Source organism: Coregonus lavaretus (genome assembly GCF_964263955.1).
Source record: "Coregonus lavaretus genome assembly, contig: HAP1_SCAFFOLD_546, whole genome shotgun sequence".
Lineage (NCBI taxonomy): Eukaryota > Metazoa > Chordata > Actinopteri > Salmoniformes > Salmonidae > Coregonus > Coregonus lavaretus.
In genome coordinates this window covers 147865-173119 of record NW_028164153.1, presented here as the reverse complement: position 1 = coordinate 173119, position 25255 = coordinate 147865, and the positions used below count along the sequence as shown (strand labels likewise).

The following is a 25255-nucleotide window of genomic DNA, read 5'->3' as shown; positions in this document are numbered from 1 at the left end:
GGATAGGATAAAGTAATCTTTCTACCCCCCCCCCCCCCCCCCCAAAAAAAACAAAACAAAAAACTTTGTAAAGTGGCTATCCCACTGGCTATAAGGCGAATGCACCTATTTGTAAGTCGCCATTCTTCATACACACAGGAATCTGTTGAAAGAAAATAAGAAAAAATACTTCACTGTCCAAGAATATCAATTAATATCAACAGATTACGCCTAATCTAATGTTATATTAATGATGCCTAATCTAATGTTATATTAATGATATCGGTTGCATTCCGAACCTTAAGCTGAAACTCAACTTTCAAGCAGACCACCATAGTCCCTGTGGCCAAGGACACTAAGATAACCTGCCTTAATGACTACCGACCCGTAGCACTGACGTCTGTAGCCATGAAGTGCTTTGAAAGGCTGGTCATGGCTCACACCAACACCATTATCCCAGAAACCCTAGACCCACTCCAATTTGCATACCGCCCCAACAGATCCACAGATGATGCAATCTCTATTGCACTCCACACTGCCCTTTCCCACCTGGACAAGAGGAACACCTACGTGAGAATGCTGTTAATTGACTACAGCTCAGCGTTCAACACTATAGTGCTCTCAAAGCTCATCACTAAGCTAAGGATCCTGGGAGTAAACACCTCCCTCTGCAACTGGATCCTGGATTTCCTGACGGGCCGCCCCCAGGTGGTAAAGGTAGGTAACAACACATCTGCCACACTGATCCTCAACACGAGGGCCCCTCAGGGGTGCGTGCTCAGTCCCTTCCTGTACTCCCTGTTCACCCATGACTGCATGGCCAGGCACGACTCCAACACCATCATTAAGTTTGCCGACGACACAACAGTGGTAGGCCTGATCACCGACAACGATGAGACAGCCTATAGGGAGGAGGTCAGAGACCTGGCCATGTGGTGCCAGGATAACAACCTCTCCCTCAACGTGACCAAGACAAAGGAGATGATTGTGGACTACAGGGGAAAAAAGAGGACTGAGCACGCCTCCATTCTCATCGACGGGGCTGTAGTGGAGCAGGTTGACAGCTTCAAGTTCCTTGGTGTCCACATCACCAACGAACTATCATGGTCCAAACACACCAAGACAGTCGTGAAGAGGGCACGACAAAGCCTATTCCCCCTCAGTAGACTGAAAAGATTTGGCATGGGTTCTCAGATCCTCAAAAAGTTATACAGCTGCACCATCGAGAGCATCCTGACTGGTCGCATCACCGCCTGGTATGGCAACTGCTCGGCCTCTGACCGCAAGGCACTACAGAGGGTAATGCGTACGGCCCAGTACATCACTTGGGCCAAGCTTCCTGCCATCCAGGACCTCTATACCAGGCGGTGTCAGAGGAAGGCCCTCAAAATTGTCAAAGACTCCAGCCACCCTAGTCATAGACTGTTCTCTCTGCTACCGCACGGCAAGCGGTACCGGAGCGCCAAGTCTAGGTCCAAAAGGCTTCTCAACATCTTCTACCTCCAAGCCATAAGACTCCTGAACAGCTAATCATGGCTACCCGGACTATTTGCACTGCCCCCCCACTCCCTCCCCATCTTTTTACGCTGCTGCTACTCTGTTAATTATTTATGCATAGTCACTTTAACTCTACCCACATGTACATATTACCTCAACTACCTCAACTAGCCGGTGCCCCCACACATTGACTCTGCACTGGTACCCCCTTGTATATAGCCTCCCTACTGTTATTTTATTTTACTTCTGCTCTTTTTTTCTCAACACTTTTTTGTTGTTGTTGTTTTATTTTACTTTTTTATTAAAAAAGAATGCATTGTTGGTTAAGGGCTGTAAGGAAGCATTTCACGGTAATGTCTACACCTGTTGTATTCGGCGCATGTGGCAAATAACATTTGATTTGATTTGAACCTATCGGAATGAAGTGGCCCCGGGAAACTCTGTGCTTACTGGGAGAAGACAGTACACAGAGTTGTGCAGAGAAATGTTTAGCTATGAGAGTCTGGGACAACAGTCATACCAGTCATGGAGACAAGGAGCAAATGCAGTTGTGCTCAGTTCTTACATGGTGCCTGGAAACATGATGACGTATCCAGTTTTACAAGGAGGTTACTGGCACAAAGGAACACCACTTGTCTGGACATGCTAGACACTGACTAGAAATTGACTTGACTATATAGAAAGTGCCAGAACTTTTCAGCCGTAAACTTGTGTCAGTTATTTTTTACTATTACAGGTATGTAACAGAACTTCCAAACTTTTCTAATATCGAAATAATATGTAATAACATGCTATTTAACAACTTTGTCAAGGTATTATCACGTTAGGAAAGGTTTTGTGTCGAACTGAGTGAGAGAAGAACGTGATTTACAATGAGTGAGAGAACATGTTAGCTTGATGCTAGCTGAGGTAAAAGCGATTTAGAGAGACTCTGTTTAATGAGTAGCTTACTTGTACTGGATTTTGTCTTGGAGATTTTATAAAGAATCCATCTGTTAGGGATGTCTGAGTTTGTTTTACATGTTATTGGTTTTGTGTAAAATTGTGCTCAGGAGCTGGTAAACACTCAGTCTGGAGGACTTTTAGTGCAGACAGTGGGGTGCTGGAGATAAGAGACGATTTTACAGAGGTACCAGTATCTTAAAGCTGAATGTATTGTTGTCAGTTTTCTATATTGGTAGCATTATATTAATGATGTCTAATCTAATGTTATATTAATGACTCCTAATCTAATGTTATATTAATGATGTCTAATCTAATGTTATATTAATGATGTCTAATCTTATATTAATGATGTCTAATCTAATGTTATATTAATTATGTCTAATATTATGTTATATTAATGATGCCTTTAAAAAAAAAAAATCATTTAACCAGGTAAGCCAGTTGAGAACAAGTTCTCATTTACAACTGCGACCTGGCCAAGATAAAGCAAAGCAGTGCGATAAAAACAACAACACAGAGTTACATATGGGGTAAAACAAAACATACACAGAAAATATATATACCGTGTGTGCAAATGTAGTTATGGAGGTAAGGCAATAAATAGGCTATAGTGCAAAATAATTACAATTAGTATTAACACTGGAATGATAAGATGCAAGAGATGATGTGCAAATAGAGATACTGGGGTGCAAATGAGCAAAATAAAGAACAATATGGGGATGAGGTAGTTGGGTGGGCTAATTTCAGATGGGCTGTGTACAGGTGCAGTGATCGGTAAGCTGCTCTGACAACTGATGCTTAAAGTTAGTGAGGGAGATAAGAGTTTCCAGCTTCAGAGATTTTTGCAGTTCGTTCCAGTCATTGGCAGCAGAGAACTGGAAGGAATGGCGGCCAAATGAGGTGTTGGCTTTGGGGATGACCAGTGAGATATACCTGCTGGAGCGCAGACTACGGGTGGGTGTTGCTATGGTGACCAGTGAGCTAAGATAAGATGGGGATTTGCCTAGCAGTGATTTATAGATGACCTGGAGCCAGTGAGTTTGGCGACGAATATGTAGTGAGGGCCAGCCAACGAGCGTACAGGTCACAATGGTGGGTAGTGTATGGGGCTTTGGTGACAAAACGGATGGCACTGTGATAGACTACATCCAATTTGCTGAGTAGAGTGTTGGAGGCTATTTTGTAAATGACATCGCCGAAGTCAAGGATCGGTAGGATAGTCAGTTTTACGAGGGCATGTTTGGCAGCATGAGTGAAGGAGGCTTTGTTGCGAAATAGGAAGCCGATTCTAGATTTAACTTTGGATTGGAGATGCTTAATGTGATTCTGGAAGGAGAGTTTACAGTCTAACCAGACACCTAGGTATTTCCAGTTGTCCACATACTCTAGGTCAGACCCGTCGAAAGTAGTGATTCTAGTCGGGTGGGCGGGTGCCAGCAGCGTTTGATTGAAGAGCATGCATTTAGTTTTACTAGTGTTTAAGAGCATTTGGAGGCTACTGAAGGAGTGTTGTATGGCATTGAAGCTCCGTTTGAAGGTTTGATAACACAGTGTCCAATGAAGGGCCAGATGTATACAAAATGGTGTTGTCTGCGTAGAGGTGGATCTGAGAGTCACCAGCAGCAAGAGCAACATCATTGATATACACAGAGAAAAGAGTCGGCCCAAGAATTGAACCCTGTGGCACCCCCATAGAGACTGCCAGAGGTCCAGACAACAGGCCCTCCGATTTGACACATTGAACTCTATCTGAGAAGTAGTTGGTGAACCAGGCGAGGCAGTCATTTGAGAAACCAAGGCTATTTAGTCTGCCAATAAGAATGCGGTGGTTGACAGAGTCGAAAGCCTTGGCCAGGTCGATGAAGACGGCTGCACAGTACTGTCGATTATCGATCACGGTTATAATATCTCATGTTATATTAATGACGCCTAATCTAATGTTATATTAATGATGTCTAATCTAATGTTATATTAATGACTCCTAATCTAATGTTATATTAATGACGTCTAATCTAATGTTATATTAATGACTCCTAATCTAATGTTATATTAATAATGTCTAATCTAATTTTATATTAATGATGTTAGGCTATGGTTCAACCCAGCACTCAGAGAAACAAACACGACAAAGGGAGTGGATGAAACAAAAATATTTTAATAAAAGTTCAAATTGTCTTAGTCCAAAAACAACTGAAGTAAAGGAACAGAGTGGGCTAGTCGAATCCGGAGGAAGGAGAGGCTGAGGCAGGCAGGCAGGCAGGCAGGCAGACCGACAGGCAGGTTGGGAGGTATGTCCGAACTGAAGACAAAACAAACGACAGGTTAAGGAGAGTGGAGAGCCAGGCTGAAGACAAAGACAAAATAACTTTACTGGTGAGCCAAGTTACCGCTCTGGTAAGATCAACGATCTGGCGCCGGTGGAGAGCCATGCCCCGGAATTAGTAGTGCAGGTTGATGAGAGAATAGGATGCAGCTGCGTAGGCAGGAATCACTGGAAACAACCCGCAGCTGCACAGGAGAGGCAGATCCTGAGCACGCCCCCTGATCCACTCCAGACACACCCACATAAAGGGGACAAACACACATACAGATACAACAGACACAGAGGGGACAAAACAAGGAGGAAGGGAAACAGAAAAGGGAGAGACAAGCTGCCCACATAACAGTACCCCCCCCTCAATGGTCGCCACCTGGCGACCCACCAGGCCTGTCAGGGTTGTCGTGATGGAAGTCCGTGATCAACTGAGGATCCAACACAAAACGCTTAGGGACCCAAGACCTCTCCTCTGGTCCATAACCTTCCCAATCGACTAGGTATTGGAGACCCCTACCCCGCCTCCGAGAGTCCAGGAGCCTACTGACGGTGTAGGCCGGATGGTCGTCAATGAGGCGAACAGGTGGAGGTGGATCAGCCGGCGGACACAAAAGGCTGGAGGACACAGGTTTCAGTTGGGAGACGTGGAAAGTAGGGTGTATCTTCATGGCTGAAGGCAACTTCAAACGAACCGCAGCGGGGTTAATGATGGACTCCACCACAAACGGACCCAGGTACCGAGGAGACAGCTTGCGTGATTTGGTACGAAGAGGTACGTTCTTAGACGACAGCCAAACCTCTTGACCAGGATGAAACACAGGTGCGGGAGTCCTGCTCCTATCCGCTGTCATCTTGTTCCTGTCGGTGGTCCGAAGCAACGCTTCCCGAGCGTCGCGCCACACTCTCTGGCAGCGGCGGAGGTTCTCCTGAACCGAAGGAACAGCCAATTCCTTCTCTTGAGCAGGAAACAGAGGGGGTTGATAACCCATGGTAACTTCGAAGGGTGAAAGACCAGTGGCAGAGGTGGTGAGGGAGTTGTGGGCGTACTCTATCCAAGGCAGATGTTTGGCCCAAGATGATGGATGTTGAGCAGCCACACAACGAAGGGTTGCTTCGAGGTCTTGATTGGCTCTTTCTGTTTGACCGTTGGTCTGGTGATGAAACCCTGAGGACAGACTAACGGAAGCACCCAAAGCAGAACAGAAAACCTTCCAAACACGGGAAGTAAACTGTGGGCCTCTATCAGATACGATGTCCACAGGTATTCCATGGGGACGGAATACATGTTGGACTAGGAGGTCCGCTGTCTCACTGGCAGACGGTAATTTTGGTAATGCTATATAGTGAACAGATTTAGAGAATCTGTCCACAATGGTAAGTATAGTATCATTACCTTCAGACTTGGGTAGGCCGGTGACAAAATCCATGGCTATGTGGGACCAGGGACGGCTGGCAACTGGGAGGGGTAGCAGCAGCCCCGAAGGGGACTGATGGGAGGCTTTGCCCCGAGCACAGGTTGAACAGGCTGCCACAAAAGCCCGAACGTCAGTTTCCATTGAAGGCCACCAAAAATGTCTCCTAAGCAGCGTCAACGTGCGTCTCATCCCAGGGTGACCAGCAAAACGGGAGGTGTGAATCCACTGCAACACCTGAGACCGGACCGTCTCGGGAACAAAGAGTAGGTTGGGAGGTCCATCACCCGGTCCCGGGTCCGTGGCAAGTGCAGTCTTCACAAGAGACTCGATCTCCCACTGAACAGCCGCCACGACGCATGAGGAAGGCAGGACTGCCTCAGGCTCGCTGGTCTCCGAAGGGTCAGCAAACTGGCGGGACAAAGCATCTGGTTTAACATTTCTTGACCCCGGTCTGTATGTAAGAATAAAGTTAAACCTACTAAAAAACAGGGCCCATCTGGCTTGGCGTGAGTTGAGTCTCTTAGTGGCTTGGATGTAAGCCAAGTTTTTGTGGTCTGTCCAGACCACAAACGGCAGTTCAGCTCCATCCAGCCAGTGCCGCCATTCTTCCAGTGCTAGCTTGACCGCCAGCAGTTCTCGGTTTCCAACGTCGTAATTCCGTTCTGTGGGTGACAATTTTTTGGAGAAAAAAGCACAGGGGTGAAGCTTTTGGTCAGTGGGGGAGCGCTGGGAGAGGACTGCTCCCACACCTGAGTCCGACGCGTCCACCTCCACAACAAACTGCAGAGAGGTATTGGGGTGTATCAACACAGGGGAGGTGGAAAACAGTTCCTTCAAAACCCCTACCGCCTGCTCCGCCTCAGGGGACCACAGAAAAGGGACTTTTGGGGATGTGAGTCTAGTAAGGGGTGCCACCACTTTACTAAAACCCTTAATGAACCTACGGTAGAAGTTAGCAAAGCCCAAAAATCGTTGAAGTTGCTTACGGGTGGTGGGTATGGGCCATTCCGTCACTGCCCGGATCTTCTCGGGGTCCGCCTTCACCTGCCCGCTCTCAATGATGAAACCAAGGAACGATGTAGACTGTTTGTGGAACTCACACTTCTCTGCTTTGACGTACAGCTTGTTCTCCAAGAGCCGTTGAAGAACTTGACGGACGTGTGACTCATGCTCCTCGGGTGACTTGGAAAAAACAAGAATATCATCCAGGTATACAAAGACAAAACGGTTCAAAAAATCCCTAAGAACATCGTTCACCATGGCTTGGAAAACAGCAGGGGCGTTTGAGAGCCCAAAGGGCATGACCAAATACTCAAAATGTCCCAGTGGAGTGTTGAAAGCGGTCTTCCACTCATCTCCCTTTCGGATCCGGACAAGGTGATAAGCGTTCCTGAGGTCGAGCTTGGAGAAAACTGTGGCGCCATGCAGAGGTTCAAAAGCAGAGTTGATGAGTGGAAGGGGATACTTGTTTTTAACAGTTATGTTGTTTAAACCCCTGAAATCGATACAGGGGCGTAACGACTTGTCCTTCTTTTCCACGAAAAAGAAACCTGCACCCAAAGGAGACGACGAGGGACGGATTATGCCCGAGACCAGAGAGTCACCAATGTACTGCTCCATTGCCTCTCTTTCCGGTCGAGACAGATTTTATAAGCGACTAGAGGGCAAGGGAGCACCAGGAAGCAGTTCAATAGGGCAATCATAAGGCCTATGTGGTGGTAGAGACAGAGCCTTGTCCTTACTGAAAACCTCCGCTAAGTCATGGTATTCTTTGGGGACAGATGACAGATCAAGAGGAACTGAGGGATGAGTTGGGTTACACTTAGTGGGGGGAACCGCTGACCTAAGGCACTCTGAATGGCAGTTAGTGCTCCAACTGAGAATGGTGTGACGTGTCCAATCAATTTGTGGGTTGTGAAGAGCCAACCAGGGGAAGCCAAGGATTAGGGAGGTAGCTGAGCCAGACATAACTCTTAGCTGAATGCTTTCACAATGATTGCCAGAAATCACTAGGGAAACGGGGGTGGTTTGATGAGTTATCTCCGCGAGGAGGCGCCCATCAAGGGCTGTGACCCGAATGGGGGTAGGTAGTGGCTCCATGGGGATACGAGCTTGTGTAACGAACTGGTGGCTAATAAAGTTGTCTTCTGCACCTGAGTCTATGAGAGCTGAGAGTGGCAGGGAATGACTCTGGAAACGTAAGGTTACAGGTACTTGTAATCGGGGAATGATGGGTTCAGGATCCAACTCTGGGCTCGCAAGTAGACCCACCGTTACGAGCGAGCCTTGTCTTTTGGCCGCTTAGGGCATGTAGCCAGAATGTGTGTGGCGTCTCCACAGTACAGGCACTCACCCGCCTGGAGGCGCCGTTGCCGCTCTGCTGGAGGTAGTCGAGCTCGACCCACTTGCATAGGTTCCTCCTCTGTGCTCGGGATGGAATCAGGAACAAGAAGCTGCCGGCTCCGGGGAGGCGAGACTCGAGTGGTTGAAGGCTGGGGAACTCGTCCTCCTAGATGCGGCCGACCGCCTCTCTCCCGACGCCTCTCCCGCAACCGGTTGTCTAGCTTAATGGACAGGGAAACGAGAGAATGTAAATCATGTGGCTCGTCACGAGCAGCCAGTTCATCCTTAATGGCTTCATTCAAACCGTTTAGAAATGCTCCTTGAAGTGCCACATTGTTCCACTTGGAGTCCGCTGCCAAAGTCCAGAACTCAATAGAGTACTCAGCCACACTGTTAGAACCCTGCCTCAAATTAAAAAGTATCTTGGAGGAATTACCCACATGGTCAGGATGGTCAAAAACAGTCTTCAATTTAGCAGAAAAATCAGCGAAAGTCAATCCAGTCAAAGTTTGATTTGAGCACACAGCCTCAGCCCAAACCAGAGCTCTCCCTCTTAACAGCCCCATAACATAATGTACCTTAGAGGAATCAGTAGAAAATGACAGTGGTCTCTGCCGAAAAATCAAGTCACACTGAAGCAAAAATCCCCGGCACTTGTCCAATTCACCATTGAACGGTTCAGGCGACGTGACAGGGGGTTCCCGATGGAACGAAGCCTGCATCATGTCCGAGGAACCAACTTGGGGTGCATCAAACTGGGGGTCAGAGAGAGATGGAGAACTGATAACAGACAATTTAGAGACTTGTGTAGTTAACTGAGTCACCTGGTTCAGCAGTTGATGATTATTTTCCAAAAGAGTCCGAATCAATTGGTCATGCTGTCCTAGCAACGTTCCTTGAGCCTGGATAGCTTGTTGGAAGCTGTCTTCGTTTGCCCCGTGCTGTTTCTCTGTTGGGTCCATGGCCAGATCGTTCTGTTAGGCTATGGTTCAACCCAGCACTCAGAGAAACAAACACGACAAAGGGAGTGGATGAAACAAAAATATTTTAATAAAAGTTCAAATTGTCTTAGTCCAAAAACAACTGAAGTAAAGGAACAGAGTGGGCTAGTCGAATCCGGAGGAAGGAGAGGCTGAGGCAGGCAGGCAGGCAGGCAGGCAGACCGACAGGCAGGTTGGGAGGTATGTCCGAACTGAAGACAAAACAAACGACAGGTTAAGGAGAGTGGAGAGCCAGGCTGAAGACAAAGACAAAATAACTTTACTGGTGAGCCAAGTTACCGCTCTGGTAAGAACAACGATCTGGCGCCGGTGGAGAGCCATGCCCCGGAATTAGTAGTGCAGGTTGATGAGAGAATAGGATGCAGCTGCGTAGGCAGGAATCACTGGAAACAACCCGCAGCTGCACAGGAGAGGCAGATCCTGAGCACGCCCCCTGATCCACTCCAGACACACCCACATAAAGGGGACAAACACACATACAGATACAACAGACACAGAGGGGACAAAACAAGGAGGAAGGGAAACAGAAAAGGGAGAGACAAGCTGCCCACATAACAAATGATGTCTAATCTAATGTTATATTAATGATGTTTAATCTAATGTTATATTAATGATGCCTTTTAATGATGCCCTTTTCAACATTCTGCTCAGAATTCCCTGCCAGGATGTCTGGGGAATATATCTGGTGATTTGTTTTGACCAGCTCATTAAATCTTTGGACTTTTTAGGACGTGGTTTTGACAGACTTTACTTTGTTTCAACTCATATTTAACAAGCATAATTTGTTTCATTCGCAAGTTACCTCGCTCGACAGTCAGTATCTGGTGTGGCCAACAGCTCCATTAAGTACTGACTTGGGCCGACTCTTTCCTCCACATGGACTGCACCAGATTTGCTGTTGTTGCTAGTTCTTGCTGTGAGATGTTACCCCACTCTTCCACCAAGGCACCTGCAAGTTCCCTGACATTTCTGGGGGGAATGGCCCTAGCCCTCACCCTCCGATCCAACAGGTCCCAGACGTGCTCAATGGGATTGAGATCCGGGCTCTTCGCTGGCCATGGCAGAACACTGACATTCCTGTCTTGCAGGAAATCACGCACAGAACGAGCAGTATGGCTGCTGGCATTGTCATGCTGGAGGGTCATGTCAGGATGAGCCTGCAGGAAGGGTACCACATGAGGGAGGAGGATGTCTTCCCTGTAACGCACAGCGTTGTGATTGCCTGCAATGACAACAAGCTCAGTCCGATGATGCTGTGACACACCGCCCCAGACCATGACGGACCCTCCACCTCCAAATCGATCCCGCTCCAGAGTACAGGCCTCGGTGTAACGCTCATTCCTTCCACGATAAACACGAATCCGACTATCACCCCTGGTGAGACAAAACCGCGACTCGTCAATGAAGAGCACTTTTTGCCAGTCCTGTCTGGTCCAGCGACGGTGGGTTTGTGCCCATAGGCACCGTTGTTGCTGGTGATGTTTGGTGAGGACCTGCCTTTCAACAGGCCTACAAGCCCTCAGTCCAGCTTCTCTCAGCCTATTGCGGACAGTCTGAGCACTGATGGAGGGATTGTGCTTTCCTGGTGTAACTCGAGCAGTTGTTGTTGCCATCCTGTGCCTGTCTTGCAGGTGTGATGTTCGGATGTACCGATCCTGTGCTGGTGTTGTTAGACGTGGTCTGCCACTGTGAGGACGATCAGATGTCCGTCCTGTCTCCCTGTAGCGCTGTCTTATGCGTCTCACAGTACGGACATTGACATTTATTGCCCTGGCCACATCTGCAGTCCTCATGCCTCCTTGCAGCATGCCTAAGGCACGTTCACTCAGATGAGCAGGGACCCTGGGCATCTTTCTTTTGGTGTTTTTCAGAGTCAGGAGAAAGGCCTCTTTAGTGCCCTAAGTTTTCATAACTGTGACCTTAATTGCCTACCGTCTGTAAGCTGTTAGTGTCTTAACGACCGGTCCACAGGTGCATGTTCATTAATTGTTTATGGTTCAATGAACAAGCATGGGAAACAGTGTTTAAACCCTTTACTGTCATGAGCACTCTCTCTCCCTGGTAGCAACATTAATTGCATTCAATTCTCTGCCACTCTGCTCACTCTCTCCCTACTCTGCCTAACGAGCTCCACCTGGCTCCGCCCTGCTCTGCTCTTGTTACCTGGCCAGCTGCACTGCATTTCCCACTCACCATCCTCACCTTGCCTCACTCTGTTCTAATTACTCTGCCAGCTGAACTGCATTTCCCCACTACCTCTCCCAGTATATCAAGCCCTGTTTTTCAGCCAAGCCCTGTCAGATCGTCTTCAAACCCGGACCAGTAACCTGCCTGTCTGCGCTCTGACTCCTGTTTGTGATACCGATCCTTTCTTGACTGCCTCCTTGTTCTACTGCCCCGCCTATCCCGACCTGCCTTCTGGACCTCGACTACTCTCCGATCTTCAGCCCCTCCGGTAACTCGATTCTGCCTTCTGTCTCTCACCACGATATTTGCCCAGCCCTGATCTGTACTTCTGCCTGCCATTCATATTGCTGTTGTGTGTGTGTTCCCCCAGGTCTCCGACCACCAGATGAGCGTGCCCAGACGCTTCACCACCCTCAGCCCGATACGCCGCTCCATCACTGGGGAACACACACACTAAGCACTTGGACTGGACACCCCCGGACATTTGGTGACCCCCGGAGCACAGGTACCCACAGGACCCTGAAAAACCCCAGAGCCCCAAGCACCCCTGGAACCCCTGACACCCCTGGCACTCCTCTTCCCGCCTGAAACCTTCAATAAAGAACTCTGAATTTGAACTCGCGCTCTTGGGTCCTCTTCTGTCCGTGACAGAACGATCTGACCATCATGGACCCAGCGCACTCCCTGACCACGATGGAAGAAGAGCCAGAGATGACTGCCCTACAGCGACTGGAACGCTCTGAGGGAGACATAAATCGGATGGCTGGCGACATCGCTTCCCTTCTCCAGCTATTCAACCAGCAGCAACAACAGTTCCAACTGCAGCAACAACAGCTAGCCCAAGCCCTGCAACTACTCTCAAACCCGGCTACTCCACCTGCACCCCCCCCTGGTCCTTCTGTTCCTGTACCACCGACACTCCTTCATCCCTCCGCTCCTGAACCAAAGATTGGGAACCCGGAACGTTTTGATGGCAACCAGAAGCAAGTAAGACCATTCTTGAGCAGCTGCCGAATCCAGTTTGCACTACAGCCCAGGACTTTCTCAACAGAGGGAGCCAAGGTGGGGTATGTCATCACACATCTCACCGGTCGAGCTCGGTTGTGGGGAACGGCGGAATTCGACCGGCAAACCCCAGCCTGTGCCTCCTTCAGTGCCTTTGAGGAGGAGATGTTAAAGGTCTTTGACCTAGGCTCGCCAACAGCCGAAGCGTCACAAGCTCTGCTCACCATCCGTCAGGGCAATCGGACAGTGGCAGACTTCTCCATTGACTTTCGTACCCTGGCCAGTCAAAGCTCGTTTAACCCAGAGGCACTGGTGCAAGCCTTCCTCCATAGCCTGGCGGACTATATCAAAGACGAGCTTGTTTCCCATGACCCGCCCTCAACGCTTGATGCCGCCATTGACCTTGCCGTCCGCATTGACCGCCGTATACAGACCCGGAGGAGGGAGAAGGGCCGTCTCAGTCAACCTGCCATCCGCACTCGGGTCGATACCGCTTCTGTCCAGCCCCTGCCTGTCAAGTCCCATAGCCAACTCAATCAGCCTGAGCCCATGGAGATTGGCCGTGCCTCTCTGACTCCCGAGGAGCGTCGGCGCCGTCTAAGCTCCAACCTTTGCCTCTACTGTGGTGGCGAGAATCACCGTGTCGCCACTTGTCCGGCAAAAGCCGCAGCTCACCAGGTGTAGGGGAGATCCGGGTGAGCTCAACAAGCCTTCAGTCTCCCTCCATCCGAAAGACCCTGCTTCATCTCCGCCTTCAGCTTTCTGACAAGACTCATACATTGGCCGCCCTTGTGGATTCCGGAGCCGAAGCAAACATCATGGACCCTGAGCTTGCACAGCAACTGGGCGTGAACCATCATCAACTGACACAACCCATTCCTGCACGAGCCCTGGATGGGCATCATCTTGGCACTGTCACTCATATCTCCGCCCCTGTGACAATCCTGCTGTCAGGAAACCACCAGGAGTCCATCCAGTTTCACCTCCTACACTCACCTGGCCAACCACTCATTCTTGGATACCCGTGGCTCCGTCAGCACAACCCCCACATCGACTGGGAGACAGGAACAGTCCGTGAGTGGGGAAGGAGTTGTCACCAGACCTGTTTAAGGGGGGCCACCCTGCCCGTTCACCGGGAAAGATCTAGCGCTACCCCCGACATATCCAATGTTCCGGCCTGTTACCACAGCCTGAAAGAGGTGTTCAACAAATCCAAGGCGACATCTCTACCCCCACACAGACCCTATGACTGCGCGATTGATCTCCTGCCTGGCACAGCACCTCCCAAGGGTCGTCTGTATTCACTGTCAGCCCCGGAAAGAAAGGCCATGGAGGACTACATTAATGACTCTCTTGCCGCCGGGATAATTAGACCGTCATCTTCCCCCGCAGGAGCGGGATTCTTCTTTGTCGGCAAGAAGGACGGTTCTCTTCGTCCATGCATAGATTACCGGGGTCTGAACGACATCACGGTTAAGAATCGCTACCCACTGCCCTTACTTTCGTCTGCCTTCGAACTGCTGCAGGGAGCCACTGTATTCACAAAGCTGGACCTTCGCAATGCCTACCATCTGGTGCGGATGAGGGAGGGAGACGAATGGAAGACAGCGTTCAACACACCAACCGGCCACTATGAATATCTCGTCATGCCCTTCGGCCTCACCAATGCCCCAGCAGTTTTTCAAGCCCTAGTGAATGATATCCTCAGGGACATGCTAAATACGTTCGTATTTGTGTACCTTGACGATATTTTAATATTCTCCAAGACTCTGTCAGAACACACGCACCACGTCCAGTTGGTCCTGCGCCGCCTGCTGGAGAACTCTCTTTTTGTGAAGGCAGAGAAGTGCGAGTTCCATGCCAAAACCGTTTCATTCCTGGGGTATGTGGTGACCGAGGGCAGCATTCAGATGGATCTCACGAAGGTGTCGGCTGTCACTTCCTGGCCAGTTCCTGAGTCTCGGAAAAAGTTGCAACAGTTCCTGGGCTTTGCCAACTTTTATAGGAGATTCATCAGAAACTATAGCACAGTGGCTGCACCCCTCACGGCGCTAACCAGCACTAAACAACCGTACCAATGGACATCAGCTGCTGATAAGGCCTTCAATATCCTCAAGACATGTTTCACTTCTGCTCCCATCCTCCAGATGCCAGATGCAGCAAGGCAGTTTGTGGTGGAGGTAGATGCTTCGGACGTGGGAGTGGGTGCAGTGCTTTCTCAAAGAGCAGCTGAGGATGGCAAGATGCACCCCTGTGCCTTCTACTCCCGTCGGCTAACCCCTGCCGAATGCAACTACGACATTGGGAACCGCGAGCAGTTGGCTGTCAAGCTCGCCCTTGAAGAATGGCGGCACTGGTTAGAGGGGTCAAAGGAACCATTCGTAGTGTGGACAGACCACAAGAACCTGGAGTATATCCAAACAGCCAGGAGGCTGAACTCCCGTCAACAGCGGTGGTCTCTGTTCTTTACGCGCTTCAATTTCACGCTCTCCTACCGCCCGGGATCTCGCAACATCAAACCTGATGCTCTTTCCCGGATGTTTCAGAAGGACGAGACCACCGCCATGACAGCCCCCATTCTTCCCAGCCACTTGGTCGTAGCGGCCCTCACCTGGGAGATCGAGAAGCAGGTCATGGAGGCTCTTCGGGACCAGCCAGGTCCAAGCACCAGCGCCCCCAACCGTCTGTTTGTTCCAGCAAATCTCAGGTCACCTGTGATTCAGTGGGGGCACGAATCCCGTCTGGCCTGTCATCCCGGCATCACTCGCACCCTTCATCTGGTCCGCCAGCGGTTCTGGTGGCGGCGGATGAGACGGGATGTCCGAGAATTCATCCGAGCTTGTCCCACTTGTAACCGAAACAAGACCCCCAACCAGCCTCCTGCTGGGTTGCTGCAACCCCTACTCATACCCAAGAGGCCCTGGTCCCACGTTTCACTGGACTTTGTTACGGGCCTTCCGCCCTCTGACGGACACACAGTCATCCTTACCATTGTTGACCGCTTTAGTAAGATGACCCACTTCGTGCCCCTTCCCAAACTACCCTCTGCTAAAGAGACCTCCCAGGTGGTCCTGGAACATGTGTTTCGTATCCATGGCCTACCCCAGGATATAGTGTCAGACCGGGGCCCGCAATTCTCAGCAACCTTTTGGAAGGAGTTCTGTCATCTCCTTGGGGCCACCGCCAGCCTATCGTCTGGGTTCCACCCGCAGTCAAACGGCCAGACTGAACGCATGAACCAGGAGCTGGAGAAGGCACTGAGGTGTGTGGCTTCCCAAAATCCCCGGGCCTGGGCTCAACACCTGCTCTGGGTGGAATATGCCCATAATTCACTCACCAGTTCCTCCACCGGGCTCTCCCCCTTTCAGTGTGTCTACGGGTATCAACCTCCACTGTTTGCCAGCCAGGAGGCGGATGCCACCTGTCCGTCTGCTCTTGCGTATGCCCGCCGCTGCCGCCGCACTTGGGCCCAGGCTCGCACTGTGCTCCTGAAGTCTGGAACCAGCTACGCCGTCGGTGCCAACCGACGGAGGACCCCAGCACCTACTTACCGGGTTGGTCAGAAGGTCTGGCTGTCTGCCCGGGATCTGCCGCTGCGGGTTGAATCACGAAAGCTGGCCCCTCGCTTCATTGGTCCTTTTCCTGTGCAGAAAGTCATCAGTCCAACGGCGGTCCGACTTCAGTTGCCCGCTTCCATGCGGGTCCACCCCACCTTCCACGTCTCCAAGGTCAAGCCGGTCCATGAAAGTCCCCTGGTCCCTGCAGCTCCGGCGCCACCTCCTCCGCGCCTCGTAGATGGCGGTCCTGTCTTCACCGTCCGGCGGCTGCTCCGCTCTAGGCGAAGGGGTAGGGGTCTCCAGTACCTCGTTGACTGGGAGGGATATGGTCCAGAGGAGAGGACCTGGATCCCGGCCAGGAGGATAGTGGACCGGACCCTTATCACTGACTTCCACCGACTACATCCTGATCAGCCTGCAATCCGTAGGGGCCGTCCAAGAGGGGTTCCTAGCCGTCCTGCCCGCCCTGCTTCCTGTCCTGTGCCTGACCCTGCTCCTGTCTCAGTGCCTGTCCTGTCTCCCGACCGTGACCCTCCAGCTCCTTCTGAGGATGAGGAGATTCACTCGGACCGCTCGGAGGAGTTCTGACCCGCCGCCTGCTCCCCTCCACCCTCCCGGCATGATGTTGTTCTTGGGACTTCTGGGGCCGTCCCTTGGAGGGGGGGTCCTGTCATGAGCACTCTCTCTCCCTGGTAGCAACATTAATTGCATTCAATTCTCTGCCACTCTGCTCACTCTCTCCCTACTCTGCCTAACGAGCTCCACCTGGCTCCGCCCTGCTCTGCTCTTGTTACCTGGCCAGCTGCACTGCATTTCCCACTCACCATCCTCACCTTGCCTCACTCTGTTCTAATTACTCTGCCAGCTGAACTGCATTTCCCCACTACCTCTCCCAGTATATCAAGCCCTGTTTTTCAGCCAAGCCCTGTCAGATCGTCTTCAAACCCGGACCAGTAACCTGCCTGTCTGCGCTCTGACTCCTGTTTGTGATACCGATCCTTTCTTGACTGCCTCCTTGTTCTACTGCCCCGCCTATCCCGACCTGCCTTCTGGACCTCGACTACTCTCCGATCTTCAGCCCCTCCGGTAACTCGATTCTGCCTTCTGTCTCTCACCACGATATTTGCCCAGCCCTGATCTGTACTTCTGCCTGCCATTCATATTGCTGTTGTGTGTGTGTTCCCCCAGGTCTCCGACCACCAGATGAGCGTGCCCAGACGCTTCACCACCCTCAGCCCGATACGCCGCTCCATCACTGGGGAACACACACACTAAGCACTTGGACTGGACACCCCCGGACATTTGGTGACCCCCGGAGCACAGGTACCCACAGGACCCTGAAAAACCCCAGAGCCCCAAGCACCCCTGGAACCCCTGACACCCCTGGCACTCCTCTTCCCGCCTGAAACCTTCAATAAAGAACTCTGAATTTGAACTCGCGCTCTTGGGTCCTCTTCTGTCCGTGACATTTACAATAAAGACCTGTGAAGTTATTTGGATTTCTATGAATTATCTTTGAAAGACAGAGTCCTGAAAAAGGGATGTTTCTTTTTTTGCTGAGTTTATATTCTTGTTTTACGCCATTGTAATAGATACATTCACATTTAGTTGGTTTATGTTTTGTTTACAGGGCTAAACAGTTTAATTGAATGAATAAACCTAATCATTATTTGACTGTTCTACTATTAACTGACTATGTACTGTCGTCTTCCAGAGATCCTACGTGTTGAAACATACCAGTGATGCTGCAGAAACAACATGGGACATGGCTTCTGCAAGACAATCTGCTTTAGAGTACATTACAAATGGAAGGCTACGTCTCATTGGAAGGCTCCAGAATCTTCCCCTCATTGTGGAAAACCTGTTCCAGCGCAAGGTTCTTCACGGGGAGGAAGTCAGTAAAATTCAGGCTGAAGTTGACCGTTTTGACCAAACCAGAAAAATACTGGACTGGGTCACGGCCAAAGGAGAGGCTGCATGCTATGAGTTGCTGACGATTCTATACATCACAAGGAACAGGACCTTAGACGACGCTGACTTACAGCAATGGATCAGCTGCTTCCCCTTTAAGGAAGACCCAGAGATGACAGACTACCTTGTTGGTAAGGGATCGTATGGTATCCTCTTAGTATACACTCTATAGTATACAATTAGCTTACTGTGCGCGCTCCATGGACAGGGTTTGTACTTTAGGCACTATTCCTTTGGTTCCATGGTGCTGGCGAAGCTATTTGAAGCGCACATTGAAAGGGGTTAATGTACCTTTTTAGATTGTTCATCAAAAATAAGTGCGACCAATGCACTCTTCATGAAGTAAAAATGCCTTTATTATGATGGCATGTTCAATAGAGATTTGTCATTGTCCTCCCTGATGAAGGCTACGCTGAAACGCATCAGAGGTTTTATACATATTGTTCTATTGAACATGCCATCATAATACAGGCATTTAAACTTTGTTTTTAGCGCCCCTTGGTTGTTCTTGTTTTTGATGACCATTTAGCCCCAAAAGAGCACCTTCAATCTACAAAGATCTACTAGTGTATCCTTGTAGCTTTCTGTCCTGATTTTCTCTAGTCCTTTAGATTGGCTTTGATTTGTTTGCACAGTGCATTTACTCTCTCTTCCCTTAATACCCTTATTTTAGGTTCAAAACCCTGTCACGGATATCAGACACAGCTGAAATGTAAAGCACGGAAGATCACAAATAGTGCATGGAAACAAAGCTGTAGTCTCCTACCAGAGACATGTAGAAATGAGGGGACTTTATCTTACACCCCTCTTGTGTTAGATACAGATGTGCATTCATCTCTCTCCAAAATTAAAGTGAAGAGCAAAAGATGCAAGAAAGCTCGCCCTAAAAAGCTAAAGAGCTTCATCCCCATGGCCAAACAGGAAACATCCCCTGCTGACCTGCTTAGGACACATGAGAAAAAAATCCTCCTTTTTGGAAAACCTGGAATTGGAAAAACAACAGTCGCCCATCAAATGTTGAACCTCTGGGCAGAGAAAGATCACATAGAACTAGACTACATGTTTTATTTTGACGTGAGAGACATTTCACACAGAAAACCCATGAGCCTGGAGGACCTTCTCTTTAACATGTACAGTGAGCCCCAAAAAAGTAAAGAAGAAGTGTTACAGGATATTAAGGAGAACTCTGAAAACGTTGTCATCATATTTGATGGAATCACAGACCTCTCCTCGCTGTCGGTAGTAAAGGACCTTGTGGAGAACCTCCTCCCTGATGCAAAGATTGTGACCACATGCAGACCAGATCAATCTGAAGACTTCCTGACAGACTGGCCCGCAGACTGGTTCAGAGTGGAGGTGAAAGGGTTCAGTAATGAATCCATCAGGGCTTACTTAACAGAGATGCTGAGTGCTGATCCTGACTCCTTGAGCAGTGTGTTAAACAACCTAGAGTTGTTCAGTCTGTGCCATGTCCCAATGTATGCACTGATGGTGGTTACCTGCATTTATTTCCCTACCTCAAAGGCTTCTAAACAGACATGCACTATAACTGAAATGTACAGCAACATCCTCCGTCACTGCATCCAAAAACACAGTGGCAAACGACTTAAGGATACCGACAATTATCTCAAAGAAAACAGAGAGAAAATATTGTCTTTGGCAGAAATTGCTTTTGATGCAACAAATGAAAAAAACATGAACTTGACAACACTGAGTTATGAAGAAAGCAGTGTCCATTTTGCGTTCTTGGGAGCACTTATGGTTAAGGTTGCACCCACAGTGCTAGACACTTACTGTGCATTTCTCCACTACACAATGCAGGAGTTCTTTAGTGCCCTTTGGCTCTTACAGAATCCAGATCAAATCAGAGCGGTTCTAGAGAAGTGCCAGACTGAAGAATGGAAACACACAAAACACTTGATTCCCTTCCTGTGTGGGCTTCTGAATGAGAGTAATATTAGATTGGTAAACGGTCTAGTTCCGGATCAACAGATCAAGAATACGTCAGATTGGTTCTTCAAGGAAGTGGTGAACACATTTCTTCCATCTCAAACAAACCAAGATCATGCAGAAGGTGGTGCTCCTGAGTTTGAGATAGATCTTCTGTTTTTGTGTCAGTGCTTGTATGAACATCAGTCTACTGAGGCCTGTCTCCTTCTCCTGGACAAACTGGACTATCATCTAGACCTGAGTGGAGAACATCTTGATCCTCACCAGTGCTGTGCAGTGTCTTATGTGACCAGTCAGTCTGCAGAGAGAAAGGTTGGCTTGGACCTGAACGACTGCATTGTGTCAGACCAAGGAGTAAGGCTGATACTGGGCTCTCTGAAGAATGTCAGACATCTTGGGTAAGTTTATTATCTGTGTACAAACTAACCTAATTAAAGAAAGATTGGTAATCACCTAACCATTCATGCAACTCCTTTAATTCCTTGTTTGTCACAGCTGTATCATGGCTGAATGTCTACCATTTGAGATCAGGTTGCATCGCTCTGTAAATTAAAAAACTTTCTCAAGACTTTTGTCCTACTGATTAACTCACCCCCAAATCCCTGCAAATAAGTTATCTTGATGAATGGAACACTCATTGGTATTTCAGCCATGTACTGAGTTAGTTATAAAGATGACAAAACATTGGGTTCATGCTACTTCAAAACAATGTAAGATTTGAATTACAGATCTAATCTGTTTTCTGATGATACATCTGACCCTTCAATGAATGTCAGACATCTTGGGTAATATTTGTGTTATATATTTGTGTTATTTAATTCACCAGTTTATTTCCAATTATCCAGTCAAAGAAAGAGAAATTGGGGTGAAGCAACTGATCTTTATAAAAAATATATATTATATTCTCTTCCATTCAGATACTTAATTATAAACACTTCTGTGTCATGCTACTTTGAAATAATCTGTATAATTTAATTTATAATCTAATCTCTTTTAAAGGCCCTCCTCTGGTGATTCATCTGACCCCTCAATGCTGTGTCAACTCTGGACAACTTTGCTGAGCAGTGTGGCAGAGATGGACTTCACCAGCTTACTTGGTCTCTGTGGAAATGAGTTGCACCTTCCAGTCCAGGGTGAAAGACGAGTGTTTGAGAGAGCAGAAGAAGTGATGAAGCAGAGTCTAGAGAGGGTTCATCTCTGTCTACACTGGGGTCAGAGAACTCTTCTCAGTGAAGCTCTCAGCAAAACCATTTTAGACTGTTTATCACATATCAACAAACTCAGGTGAGTGTTTCCACAGCCAATATATATTTACACAATGTCTTTGTGACTATTCATTTATTTAAGTCAGTTGAGAACATATTGTTCTTATTTCCAATGACAACCTATCAAAAGGCTAAGACAGACAAACAAGACATTGCAACAACACAACAAGATAGACATGATGACAACAGTATTCAGTCTGTAAAAGAGGCAGCAGTCACATTCTCCCTGCTTCTATCTGAACATAGACATTCTTATGTTTTATGGGTCACAGGTTTACCCCACTAGAACATCAGAGAGGATCCCGTGAAAGACTGGAGACAGAAGAGAAAGCAGTCCTACTAGATTTGTGTCTACAAGCAGCACTAGATCACAGAGAAACTTTCCAGAGAGCTGTGAACACACTGCTGTCACTGTTCTCGGTGTATCAAACTGAGAGTGATTTCCTGCTGGATCTGTACTCTCATGTGAAGGACTATGAGACTCAAACAGGCAGGAGTGTCCTTCCAGCATTACAGCCAGTTTACCAGCCAGCTCCTGCAGTCTGGTCCATAGACCTCTCAGAGAGAAAGGCCTCCCTCCTCCTAGAAGTGCTGAAACTCCAACCAGAGAAGAAACCAGTAGAGCTGAAGGACTGGTCAGATGAAGAGAGTGAAGTGAAGAGTTTCCTTCAGTGTCTGCCATACATCTCACAGCTGAGGTGAGTTGGATCTGTACAGTTCAGAGATTGTAGTTGTCTGTCCCTGTATTTCCCTTTAGAGAGGATGCGTTTAGCTTTCTACATTGACTTAATAAACTAAACAGACACATACCGTTTGGAAAATATGCAATCTTTGTAGTCAGGATTTTATGGAACAATTTAAGTCCATGTGTCATTGAACTGGTGGAGATAGTATTTCTGTTTTTACATCGTCTTTATCTGTTTAATACATGCATATATGAAGATGCTGTTGAAACTCTAATTCAGTAGGAATTGAAATTGAACAAAATTCAAATTCATAGTTGTATTGTTATAGAAAGATGGAGTCATAAAGTGCTATTGGTTTTCAGTTCCCCAACCCTGTTACTCATATCAGTCCTCATCACTCACCTGTATATCATCTGTGTTTTAAACTGTTTGTTCAGATTTCCTCTACTGAAGGATAATATAGAGAGGACAAAGAGAGAGAAGATATTCCTACTGAATCTGTGTCTTCAAGCAGCTCTCCATGAGAGAGGAACCATACAAACAACTGTAGAGAAACTGTTTTCACTGTCTAAAGTATATCGCTATCAGAAATGTGATTTCCTGCTGGATCTGTACTCTCATGTGAAGGACTATGAGACTCAAACAGGCAGGAGTGTCCTTCCAGCATTACAGCCACTTTACCAGCCAGCTCCTGCAGTCTGGTCCATAGAGCTCTCAGAGAGAAAGGCCTCCCTCCTCCTAGAAGTACTGAAACTCCAACCAGAGAAGAAACCAGTAAAGCTGAAGGGCTGGTCAGATGAAGAGAGTGAAGTGAGGAGTTTCCTTCAGTGTCTGCCCTACATCTCACAGCTGAGGTGAGTTGGATCAGTACAGTTCAGAGATTGTAGTTGTCTGTCCATGTATTTCCCTTTAGAGAGGAAGTTTGTAGCTTTCTGCAGTAACTTAATAAACTAAACATACACATACTGTTTGGAAAATATGCGATCTTTGTAGTCAGGATTTTGAGTAACAATTTAAGTGGATGATGAGTTTAGAAAGATAGTCATTGTATTTTACCCATCATAATGTGACCATCAGAAATTCAAATTTCTCTCACATATTCATATATTTGTTGTTTAACTGTTCTTGCAGTTTTCCTCCACCACAGGATCAGAGAAGATCCCCTGAAGATAGGACAAAGAGAGAGAAGATATTCCTACTGAATCTGTGTCTTCAAGCAGCTCTCCATGAGAGAGGAACCATACAAACAACTGTAGAGAAACTGTTGTCACTGTCTGAAGTATATCACAGTCAGAAATGGGATTTCCTGCTGGATCTGTACTCTCATGTGAAGGACTATGAGACTCAAACAGGCAGGAGTGTCCTTCCAGCATTACAGCCAGTTTACCAGTCAGCTCCTGCAGTCTGGTCCATAGACCTCTCAAAGAGAAAGGCCTCCCTCCTCCTAGAAGTGCTGAAACTCCAACCAGAGAAGAAACAAGTAGAGCTGAAGGGCTGGTCAGATCAAGAGAGTGAAGTGAGGAGTTTCCTTCAGTGTCTACCCTACATCTCAAAGCTGAGGTGAGTCTGAACATGTGTGGTGGTTAGTGATTATGTGATGCTAGTGATTATTATCTTGTAGAAACATTGTAATATAAAACTTAAAGTGTTGGTGAATCTGGTAACATTTATACTCAGATTTCCTGACATAACAAATGTTGCATTACTAAATGTCACACATACATCATGTGAATGTCTCTAAAATTAAATAATTTTACATATAATCAAAGCACATTATGTAAATGTATAGCTACTTCATATATCTTTAGATATGACTGGTTTCATGTGTTCATCCATGTCTGATTCAGCTGTTACTGTCCTTGTTGCAGTTTCTATCCATGGAGGTCTGATCACTCAAAGCAGATCAAGTTCCTGGTGGATCTCCTGTCTCAAGCAGCAGAGTGGGAGGAGCAGACAGGAGAGAAGACACTGAAGCTGGTATCATCAGTGTGTACTTACAGCACCTTTACTTTTCCCTATGGAAACAATTCTGAACAGAGTGATTTCCTGCTGGATCTGTACTCACATGTGAAGGACTATGAGACTCAAACAGGCAGGAGTGTCCTTCCAGCATTACAGCCAGTTTACCAGTCAGCTCCTGCAGTCTGGTCCATAGACCTCTCAAAGAGAAAGGCCTCCCTCCTCCTAGAAGTGCTGAAACTCCAACCAGAGAAGAAACCAGTAAAGCTGAAGGGCTGGTCAGATGAAGAGAGTGAAGCGAGGAGTTTCCTTCAGTGTCTGCCCTACATCTCACAGCTGAGGTGAGTCTGAACATGTGTGGTGGTTAGTGATTATGTGATGCTAGTGATTATTATCTTGTAGAAACATTGTAATATAAATCTTCAAGTGTTGATGAATCATGTAACATTTATACTCAGATTTCTTGACATAACAAATGTTGCATTACTAAATGTCACACATACATCATGTGAATGTCTCTAAAATTAAATACTCCGTCTCTATCCCAGAGGTTGTAAATCTCTAATAATCAGACCAAGTAGCCCAGCATACAACCATCAGGCTTTATTCATTGAGAACGTTATAAAACAAAATGGCCGTACAATCTTTTTACATTTCACACAGTTTCAGGGTGTAATAAATCTATTAATCCACCCTTTGACTAAATATTACACACATACTCACAAAATATATGTTGTTATAAAAATGAATCACACACATTGAAGCAAATAAGTTGATTTGCATATAAAAACATAAAATATTGTCTCATTCAAAACAGGTTCATCAGGGTTACCCCATGATTAAAAGCGTAACGTTACTCTTTAGCAATGGTACCTAACCTGTTTACCCACTATCTGGAAACAACAGTCTAAGCCTATAGTGAAGAAGATTTGCTTCATCACATCCTGCAATATTGATTAATTAGTACATCACACTTAAAACAAGACTTTAATACACAAAAGATCATTACAATAACTTTTAAACTAGAGATTTATAGTTCTAGGTTAACATCCAGTCTCAAACTATCTGAATCGTCGTCGTCCTCCACCAAGCCTTGTGGATAATATTCTTCATTCCTTAGGTCGGAGTCCGGGACTGGGCCGTATCTCACCATCTGCTGTGATACTGCTCCAACGCCTTGC

General features: G+C 47.6%; 1 protein-coding gene across 1 annotated transcript; it reads left to right on the top strand.

Moving 5' to 3' along the window:
* Positions 1-2130: 2130 nt before the first annotated feature.
* On the top strand, positions 2131-23282 carry LOC311117397 (protein NLRC5-like; the record flags this gene model as incomplete). The annotated part of the gene is made up of 6 exons (XM_084192343.1): positions 2131-2212; positions 17958-18345; positions 18888-20562; positions 21164-21448; positions 21702-21822; positions 23247-23282. The coding sequence occupies exons 2-6, from the start codon at positions 18009-18011 to the stop codon at positions 23280-23282; spliced, it is 2454 nt and encodes an 817-aa protein (XP_084048469.1). The 5' UTR covers positions 2131-2212; positions 17958-18008.
* Positions 23283-25255: the final 1973 nt, after the last annotated feature.